The sequence below is a fragment of the Myotis davidii genome, unplaced genomic scaffold (assembly GCF_000327345.1).
Source record: "Myotis davidii unplaced genomic scaffold, ASM32734v1 scaffold198, whole genome shotgun sequence".
NCBI classification, from domain to species: domain Eukaryota; kingdom Metazoa; phylum Chordata; class Mammalia; order Chiroptera; family Vespertilionidae; genus Myotis; species Myotis davidii.
The window spans coordinates 370586-381014 of NW_006291485.1; the positions used below are offsets into that span (position 1 = coordinate 370586).

Consider the following 10429-nt stretch of genomic DNA (forward strand, 5'->3'; position numbering starts at 1 on the left):
TCTCTCTCTCTCTCTCTCTCTCCTCTGGAGAGGGACTGTAATGGGGTGAACAACTGATCATGCCCACACGAGGAAGCTCCATAAAAATCTCAGTAGCATGGAGTTTGGAGCGTGTCCACACTGGGGAACTCACCCATGTACCCGGGAGGGTGGCACTCGGCTCCCCGGGCACAGAGGCTCCAGTGCTCACATCCTCCCAGACCTCGCCCTTGTATTTCTCCAGGTGGCTGTGCACCTGTGTCCTGTTTCTCCTCCTTTACTAAGCTCATAGGGTAAGTAAGAGGCTCCCCGAGTTCTGTGAGCCACTCTAACCCAGCCATGATTAGAAGTTCTGTTTTCAGCCCCCTTTCCTCACCCCTCTCTCTCTCTCTCTCTCTCTCTCTCTCTCTCTCTCTCTCTCTCTCTCTCCTCTGGAGAGGGACTGTAATGGGGTGAACAACTGATCATGCCCACACGAGGAAGCTCCATAAAAATCTCAGCAGCACACTGGGGAACTCACCCATGTACCCGGGAGGGTGGCACTCGGCTCCCCGGGCACAGAGGCTCCAGTGCTCACACCCTCCCAGACCTCGCCCTTGTATTTCTCCAGGTGGCTGCGCACCTGTGTCCTGTCTCTCCTCCTTTACTAAGCTCATAGGGTAAGAGGCTCCCCGAGTTCTGTGAGCCACTCTAGCAAACAGTGGTCGAAGTGAGGAGGGGTGGTGGGAGCCTCAGGTCTATAACTGGTCAGAAGCACGGGTGACAACTGGACTTACGATGCGTGTCTGAAGTATGTGTGTGTGTGTGTGTGTGTGTGTCACTATGCAATAACACTAACAGCAGCATGTTTAGAACTTAAACCAATAATAATTTGTGGGGGAAGGAGCACTTTATCATGGACATTGTTTAGAATTACTGGTATATAATAATAAGCTGGAGGCCTGAACCCTTAACCTGTGGGATGTGGCGCTACCTCAGGTAGATAGTGCTAGAATTTAATAGTTAAAGTGTAGGACACCAGCTGATACTGCAGAGAATTGCCTGTTGGGGGAAAAACCCTCACACATTTCATGACCAGAAGTGAAATGTTTTGTGTGAATGTAACGATTCAGGAGAAGACTGAGTTTTCTAATACAGATGAACATAGCAGTGCAGTGACCAACATGGGCTTTGGTGTATGTGTGTGTGTGTGTATATGTGTGTGTATGTGTGTGTGTATGTGTGTGTGTAAGTAGAATGCGTGGGCTGGCCCACTCTGTGGGATGGGACAAGAAAGGAAGAAATGCCCTTGCATGGAGATCAATATTCCTTTTCTTTGAGTTAAATGGATGCTTCAAAAGGGCAGCCCACACTCTAGAGCAGCGGTTCTCAGCCTTCCTAATGCCACGACCCTTTAATACAGTTCCTCATGTTGTGGTGACCCCCAATTTCATTGTTAAAAACTGAACATAATTAAAGCATAGTGATTAATCACAAAAACAATATGTAATTATATGTGTTTTCCGATGGTCTTAGGCGACCCCTCCTAAAGGGGTCTCGACCCACAGGTTGAGAACCACTGCTCTGGAGCGTGAACAGGCCAGACACAGCTGTTACCAACGTGACAGTAGAGGCAGCAAAATGACCTCTCTTTTATCCACTGATAAATGGGGCCTGGCAAGGCCATGAAAACCTCCATTTATTCTCTTTGTTCTCACTCTGCCATTATAATGTTCAAACAGCTCCAGTTTGTCCCTGATTAAGAAATCTGCACTATTTTTTTTACCCACCGCACCCCGTCCTCCAAATGAGAGCATGAACAGAAGACATGCAAACGTGCTTTTGGTGCTGAAAGTCATCCGGAGGCCGCAGTGGGCTGGGCAAGCACTAGAATGCTCCAAGTCAAAATGTAAACTGATGGTGGGGGCACAGAGGAGGTGGGAGAGGAGGGAGATCTGAAAGGTGGCTGCAGAAGAAGAGAATTCCCAACTTAAGCACCATCAGGATTTGCCTTCCCAGAATCTTTGACATTATGTCCATCCACACTTGGAGAGATTTTGCCCATCAAACTGTGGCTTTATAATTTTTGTCAATCACAGAGTACAGTGATGATAAGGAACATTAATTGAACTACTGCTATGTGCTAGGCACTGTTCTAAGCATTTTATGTGCATTAACCCATGTTATCGTTACATGTTAGCACCATTGTTGTCATTCCCAGATTACAGAAGCGGCAACGAAGAACACACTAGTTAAGAGTGTGGCCAAGGCCACACAGGGATCAGATCCCAGGCCGAATTTCTGTCCAGCCCACTCTTAACCACTGCCTTCTACGCTGTGCTGCCTCCAGACTAACCCATGTGGTCAAGGCTTCGTCTTTTATTCATTTGATAAATCCGCGGTCTAACACAGTGCCTGACACATAGAGGGTGTTCACAGTTGACCAGGGCTGAACAAGATGACCAGGGCTCCCAAATGAGCGAGGACCTTGAAAACGCAATCACCCTTAGGTTTTGAATGTTTTGAATGTAAACTGGGGGCCCCATTACTCCCATCGCAGACCCTGAGATTGGAAACCATCTTCTGCTGGACAAACGAGGAAACAGAGCCACAGACTGACTTGGTCATGTGATAAGGCCGAGACGAAGCCCTGCCTCTCTGAGAACACCCAGTGCTCCATCAGTGAACTGTTTGGGAGTCACCCTGGACCATCTGCTGCCCTGAGCTGGGGCAGCACCAGGAGACCTGGGCCTCCCAGACTGAAGCTGTAGTCACCCAGTCAGATCCCTGTTCTGTCCCTAACTCCACCCATTCCAAGAGAAGCGTCAGCAGAAGAGGCCTCAAGGGAAACCCTTGAGGAGGCACTTCCGAAGCCCAGAGGAAAAGGACAGAAAGGAGGAAGTCCACAGGTCCGTCTGTCCACCCCCAGCTCTGACCCGGGGCAATGGGAAGCCGGGTGGGGGTGGCGCATCGGGGAAAGAGCAACACTAACCCAGCACTCACCTTCCGTCCTGTGCCTTTGCAGCCCCACTTCCAGTTCCTGTCTATGTTTCGATACCAGTTTAGGGGACCCCTGGGGGGCAGATCAGGGAATAAAGACAGGAAAGCGTTTAGTCCATGACTGTGCTGCGGACCCACCAGGCACCAGTCTCCCAGGGAGAGCCAAGCTTCTGGGGAAAGAGGACCGAGCCCGGCACAACAGTGCCTAAGTGCCAGGCCTGGGGACACACGGGGTTCACGGAGAGGGTCTGTGGAGAGGGCTGTCACTCGGAGCTGGCCCCACAGGACTCACCATGTCATCCCAGGGCTGTTACGTAAAAGGGTGGGAGCTTGATTAGCGCCCTCAGCATCCAGAGGCCACTCCCCTGCCCTGGGGAACCCCTGGAAAAGGGACTTCAGGGGGGGGTGCAGAGGTGTCTCCTCAGGGACAGGCAGGGCGGCTCTGGGGCTGGACCTAGAACCCTCTGCCAGTCCTCGGGCCTAGTCGGGGTTGGTGCTCTCAGGTCTCACAGCTCTAGGCCCTGGGAATACCTTTTGGGACTTTTCATTTTCCCTCCCGAACAAGGAGGGGGTGAGGCCACATTATCTCTATGCTCCCTTCAGAGCAAAGCTGTCCTCAAATCTGAGACTCTTAAATGGTCTCAGCCTCAAAAGAAGAAAAAAAAAACTTAGGGAAAAGCTGTAGGTTGTGGTGGTGCAAGAGATTCTGGGGCTAAAGGGTGGGGGCCACAGGCGTTCCCAGCCAAGGCTACAGGATAGAGGACTTCCGGGCGGGGCTGGCCAAGGCGGTGCCCATGGCTTGGCTCTTTCTCTGCCCTCGGGTTGGAGTAAAGGATGGAAGTGTAGAGAGAGGCACAAGGGAGAGAAGAAGGATGGACATGTGGTGAACTGCAATATCCTTGAAGAAACCAGGAGCTTCAAAGATTTGCAACGTGTACATATTCGAAGGGCTATGCAGGAAAGGGGCCGTTGGAGCAATGCCTTGTGGTTCCAGAGCAGAGGCCCAGACCATCAGCGTGAACGCAGGCCTGAGCCAAGGGTATGAGGTTGGACACCTGCTACAACGTGGAGAACTCTGAGAGCACCAGCTGAGCGATAAGCCAGGTACAGAGGCGCACACACTGTACTGCATTTATGTGAAATGCCCGGAGTTGGCAAATCCATGGAGATGGAGGGCAGATAGGGACGGCCTAGGACTAGGGGTTCGAGGGGAAGTAGGGGAGAGCTGATTGCTCAAGGAAATGGCATTTCTTTTTGGGGCGATGTGGTGATGACCGCACGGCTCCGTGAATGGGCTAAAACCTCTTCACTGGATGCTTTCAGAGGGTGAATTCTATATGGTATGTGAGCCAGCGCTCAACAAAGCTGTTTAAAAGGAGAGAGAGGTCGCCCTAACTGGTTTGGAGGCAGCTGATCGATGTTTCTCTCTCATCGATGTTTCTCTCTATCCCTCCCCCTTCCTCTCTGTAAAAAAACCAATAAAATATATTTTTTAAAAAAAGAAAGGAGAGAGAGAGAGGTCTCCGGTCCCCCTAAAAATGTATGCAGTTTTTGAGTGTCGGTGTTTTTCTGAAGAAAGAACTCAGAACTGTCATTTGATTCTCATGGGGGTCGTGACTGGAAAAAGGTTAAAAGCATCTGCTCTGAGGGGGCCAGAAGGTAGAGGGAGGTGAGCCACCCCAAACCAGAGCCGACGGTGAGCCTCCCACCACTGGGGGCAGGGAAGCAGGGCAGCCAGGCCTCCACGGGCCGTGGGGGCGGGAACCGGGCCTGTCCTGCACCCTGAGCACAGCAGCCCCGTGTGCTGACCGGCCTCTCCTGTGTTCTGGGCGCCACTCCGTGTACCTGAAACCGGACTTCTTGAACTGCTGCACGTAGAAGCGGATGTCGTCCTCAGTCACAATCCTACTGAGGCTGGGGTCTTTCGGGGCGTCCACAAAGAGTCCTCCTGCAAAAAGCCACTTGTTCCCGATCCCACACCCTCAGCCAGGGGTCCCACAGCGAGTGCCGGCCTTCGCAATGGAGGCTGACCTCCAAACTGCCTCCCGCCTCCCTGGGCGCTCCTTCACTCATCCTCTCTTATCCACAGGGAGCCCTTTCCTCTCCGTCAGAGAAGTCATTGTTGCCTCTGTCATTCTAGAACCCAAGAGTGTCACACTCAGGCCTCCGCTTCTGGGACACACACAAGGACTGACCACCCCCCTCCTGTCCTCCCAAAACGACACCTCCGTCCCAGGATGACACCTGTCTTCGGCCCTGCCAGCCCTCCAGCTCTCCCTCTCCCCTAGACGAAGCCTTTCCTCCCTAGCTTAACGAATCCCATCCCTCTTCAGCTTTCTCCACGGAGAGTCTTGGAATGTTCACCAGTGCCTGCTCCGATATCCTCGGAGCCTGGAAAACCGTCGGCCAGGGCGCAGGCGTGCTGCTGCCCTCGGCACACTCACAGGCCCTCCCTCAGTGTGGAATCTCATTTGTTTTCAGGGGTGTACACTGTGTCCTGGCAGTTCCCCATCCTGGGGGTGGGAAGAACCCCGTGATGCTGATGGACAGTCCAGGGACCACCGCCATTTCACGGGGGGCAGCCCCGGGGGGCTCCCCAGGCTCAGCTGGGAGCTTTGGAGGTACAGGAGCTGGGGGATGGATGCAGCCTTCTGTGAGCTCCATCGCAGGGCTATGTGAGCAGGTGCTTCTGTGATGAAGCACTTGAGCCTCCCTGGAGGCCAGAGCTCCTAGCTCTCTGCTGTCTCGGGGCCGGGGTGAGAGCCCCTCCTGCCCCCCTCCCTGCGTTCCTGCCATCCGTCCGCCTGCCCTTGGACTCTCCGACTCTGCTGCCTGTGTTTGGATGTCTGTCCCTGCCTCACCAAGTGTGAGCTCAAACTGTCTGCAGAGCGAAGGAATGCAGAGTGACCGAGTGACCGAGAAAAGGAATGGAGAGAGGAGGCGAGAGGGAAGGGAGACGTGGTCTTGACCAGTGAGAGGAGTATGGCCTTTAGGGTCAGAGGAGTTTGAACCCAGCCTGGCCACTTGGACAAGTTCCTGAGCTTCACTGTCCTCACATGTAGAATACAGTAATAATGGGATTTTTAAGGGTGTCATGAGGATTATAAATAATGTATCTAAAGAGGGCCAGGCCAGCATTTGCTGCACATAGTAGGTGCACAAACAAGTAGTAGTGTCCTCATTATCAATAAAAATACAAGTGAATAATGGTAGGGCCAGAGTGTTGGGGCAAAGGTAAGGTCTGTGGGAACAGTGCTGGATCTCGGAGCCATGGATGAACTCCAGTCTGTTCTTCACTCTGACTCCTCACTTGTTTCCAACTCAGGAGGGAGGACAAGGGTGGAAATGTGACGGAACTGGAATGACAGGACTCGGGGCTGGGATGGAGGGGAGGACAGTGGACTATGACAGGGGAGACCTGGCTTGGGGTCTAGCCCAACTCTCCCTCTGCCTGCACCAGGTGACCCTGCCGATGTCAGTTCCTATCTTGGGTCTCGGTCCTTGTCAGTAGAGGCTGGGATTGCCCCGACAAGCTCTAAGAGTCCCCCAAGCTCTTACTGTTTAAGATCTTGAATCCAAAGGTCCCTGAAGGAAAGGAACCTGAGGCCCTGTGGTCAGCTCAGGGCTAAGGGGAGTGTTAGTCACCTGCGGGGAACCCAATGGTAAGCCAGTCATAGTTCAGAGCTGGCAGGTGGCTGTTTCTGCTCATAGAGTCTGATGGAGAAATGCTCATTCAATGCTCAGCTGGCTCCTGCCATGGCCCTCCTGTCTCCCTTCCCTTCTAAGAATACCTCTTACCCTTTTCACAGACGTTGGACGTGTTGAGCTCGGTCTGTAGGAAGAAAAGTTGGAGATTATGTCATGGGTAGAGAAAATATGCTGGAACAGGTCACCTACTAGTGCCATCAGACTAGTACAAACATGCTAAACTCCCGAGAGGTAGGAAAGTCCTCAGGGGTCACAGCAGAAATAGCTAACAATCAAAGCTTTGGGCCTAAGCTGCCCCCCCCCCCCGCCCCTTGCAGGTCTTGGTGATATGAGAACTTGATTCTATAAACCAATGGGAATAGAGATGAGACCTTAGGTCTATGGCAGATGGGAAGTTAAAAATAAGACCCTCCACAGTAAATCTGTGGTCCCACCCATCATGACAGGGAGATGTCAAAGGAGTTGGTCCATTCAGTTTGGAACTAAGAGGAAACCAAAAAATGTTCACCCAGAAATTCATAGCTATGAGCCTGCCTTCACCAGTGCTTGGGTTTGAATTTACACTCTCTCCATGATCTGGAAATGCCCAAGATGCAAAGTCCACAGTAACCACAACAAAGGATGTCTGACAGAAGCAGCCAGTGCTAAAACACAAGAGGGCCATTTCCTCAATCCCAGCTAAAGCCAACTGGCACAGATTCAGTGCTGCTTCAAGATGAGCTCACAAACCAAAATTACAAAACTCCCTCTCTTCTCTATCCCACCCCCCTCCTGCAAATCCCATTGCAAAAGACAGTAAACATAGCAAATAGTGAATCTACACTAATAAAAGAGAAAGATGCAAATTGACCATCACTTTGCAAAGACCACCAGCCAATCAGGAGTGAGTATGCAAATTAACCCAACAAATTTGCATATGCAGGTGCCGAGCGGCTGGGGGTGGGGCGGCTGCATGCACAAGTGCCGGGGACAAGCAGCCTGAGTCCTGGGGACAGGCATCCTTGGGACCCAGGCCGCTCTGAGCCTGTAGGCCCGTGCATAGGGCTGGAGCAGCTGGGGTCCTGGAATGCCTCCGGCCACTCCAGGCCTAAGTGTGCAGTCGCTGAGCAGCTTGGGGCAGGGCGGGAATGTCTCCTGCAGCGAGCAAGCAGACAGCAGGGCCCTGATTGCCTCTGGCCATGACAGCGAGGGGCAAGCAGTCCCCCGCAGTGAGCAAACAGACAGCAGGGCCCTGCTTGCCCCTGGCTTTAGCAGTGAGGGGCAAGCAGTCCCCTGCAGGGCCCTCATAGAGAGCAGACAGCAGGGCCCTGCTTGCCCCTGTGGCGGCGAGCCAGAAGGGCAAGCAAGCCCCCACAGAGAGCAGCAAAGGGCAAGCAGGCCCCCCCAGAGAGCAGACACCAGGGCCTGAGGTGGCATCAAGCAGGTGGGTCCTCAGAGAGCAGAGAACCATGGGGAGCAGGCCTAAGCTGTCAGTAGGACATCCCCTGAGGGCTCCCAGATTGGAGAGGGTGCAGGTTGGGCTGAGGGACCTACCCACCATGCACGAATTTCATGCACCAGGCCCCTAGTATCAACTAATAGAACTTGCGAGAGAGAGGGAGAGAATGAAAATGAGTATGCTTAAAATTATTAAAAACATAAAAGAAACTGAAAAACAAGAACAGAACAATAGATCAGAGTGATTTGAAAAGGAGCCAAATAAAACTTTCATAAATTTCAAAAAATGTTCATTGAAAGAAAAACAAAAAACACACAAAACTTCAAAGATGGGTTAACCTGCAGATTAAACACCACTAAGAAACCAATAATAGGGTAGACCGGAGGCATGTTTCACATAAACAATGACAGGAGACTCTAAAAGAAAAAAAAATTGTCAACCTAGAATTCCATATTCAAACTATTCAAGATTGAAAGCAAACAAGATGTTTTTTGGCCAAAAACATTATGAGTTTACTACTAACAGACTGGAAAGAACTAACTACAAAAGAAAGCCCTTCAGAAAGAAGCAATTGAACTCAATATAAAAGAGTGAGATGCTAGAAGCGGTCAGCACAGAAAGTGGCAAACATGGGAAAGGCTAAGCAGGCACTGACTATGTGAGGGTGGGTGGAGGGTAAGGAGATAAACCATTATAAGCAACTGTGGTTGTTCATGAAAAGGGTTGAAACAGCAATTAATTTGGGGCTTTGATAAACAATTATGCATGTTGGTTAAAATGGTATAATTTCTCCACAGTCACTGTTATAATCATTCTTTGTTTTTAGTTTCAAAGCTTTACTGGTGTGTGGCAGTGAGGATGTGACCTTCCCCCATTAGAGTGACCGGTAGAGTGAGGATCCCACTCACCCTGACTACAGAAATCAAAGGGAAGAATGCCAGCTTGCTCATTCCCAGGCTCCAGTCCCCACCCCATCTTCCGAGGGAGGCCATCCAGAGACCTCTGCACCTCTGCGGCTCCCCCTTCCTGCTACCTATCTCCCTTCTACCCTCCCACCCCTGAGCCCCTCACCTCATCATGTGCTCTGAAAAAGAGTTTGAAAGTCCGATACAGGTCCTCTTCCAGTTCAGCCTCAGCTACTCCCTAAAACAAAGTGTAAAGGAAGTCAGCTGTCTCTGAGGCATGAATCCACCAGGGGCAACCGCTCAGAAATAATAGAGCTCCTTCCTCCACACAGTCGCTGGGGGACCAGTGTTATGGGAAGGAACTGAGGCAGAGCATGGCAGTGTGTCTTAGTCCATTCCAGCTGCTATAACAGAACCACAAATTGTGTAGTTTACAAACATAGATACTTATTTAATCTGGAGGCTGGGACGTCCAAGACCAAGGCCCCAGCAGACTCAGTGTCTGGTGAGAGCCCACTTCCTGGTTCAGAGATGGCATCTTCTCACTGTGTGCTCACGTGGTGGAAGGGGAGAGGGGACTATCTGGGGTTTCTTTTTATATGGGCACTAATTCCCTGTATGAGGGCTCCGCCCTCAAGACCCAATCATCTCCCAAAGGGTCCACCTCCTATTAACATCACATAAGGATTAGGATTTCAAGATAGGAATTTGTGGTGGGGTGAGGGTGGGGAGTGGACACAAACATTCAGTCTATAGCAAAGTGCCCATCTATTTTTATCTCCTCTTTTCCAAATGCTCACCTAAACACACCCAGGCAACCACTAAACCGGATTGCAGAATGTTTTCTAAACGGGTGCCCTGCTTTCCTACCTCCTTGATTTAAAATATTGTAGCCTCCACCAAGAACACCTCCCTCCTGCCCAAACACTGCCTCCTCCATGAAGTCCTGTCTTCCCCATCACAATAAAATAACTCTGCCCTTCTTGGTTCCCACAGAGCCTTTGCTGTGTCTCCTCGGATCCCCCTGAGCGCAGGGAAGCATCCACTCATCTTATTCCTGGGACCCTCTGTGACTGGTCCTGGGTAAGGCTGACGGTATGTATGTCCCTCTCCTAGGACTGTTCCCAGAGAGGAGGGTCCCATAAGCCAGGCAATAGCCACTGCAGTGGCCAGCACCCTCCGTCCCTGCTCACTGCAAGAGTTCCTTCTCCACTGCACGGTTTGCTCTGCATATTGCAGATCATGAGAGCTCTGGGTCCACGGAGGCCAGCACCACAGCAAAGGACACATTTGTCATCCGGCGGTGCTGGGTCTGCAGTTTGTGATTTTATGAGGAAAGTGATGCTGTCGCGTTAATTACAATCCCCTTACATCTGTAAGAGTCAATTATGATGGAGAATCAATCTGCTGTGTGATGAAT

At 51.5% G+C, this 10429-nt stretch overlaps 1 protein-coding gene across 3 annotated transcripts in view; it reads right to left on the reverse strand.

Annotated features, from left to right (window-relative positions):
- The window catches only part of EPHX2 (epoxide hydrolase 2), a 67036-nt gene that overhangs the window by 3380 nt on the left and 53227 nt on the right, over window positions 1-10429 (reverse strand). Inside the window, exons 13-17 of one of the 3 annotated variants that reach the window (XM_015564609.1) lie at window positions 9176-9247; window positions 8065-8070; window positions 6757-6784; window positions 4804-4906; window positions 2962-3031 (exon numbers count right to left, since the gene is read on the reverse strand). In XM_015564609.1, the coding sequence (XP_015420095.1) occupies window positions 2962-3031; window positions 4804-4906; window positions 6757-6784; window positions 8065-8070; window positions 9176-9247 (279 nt within the window). Of the gene's footprint in view, window positions 1-2961; window positions 3032-4803; window positions 4907-6756; window positions 6791-8064; window positions 8071-9175; window positions 9248-10429 lie in introns of all 3 variants that reach the window. The other 2 variants (XM_006764762.2, XM_015564610.1) reach the window with 2 other exon arrangements.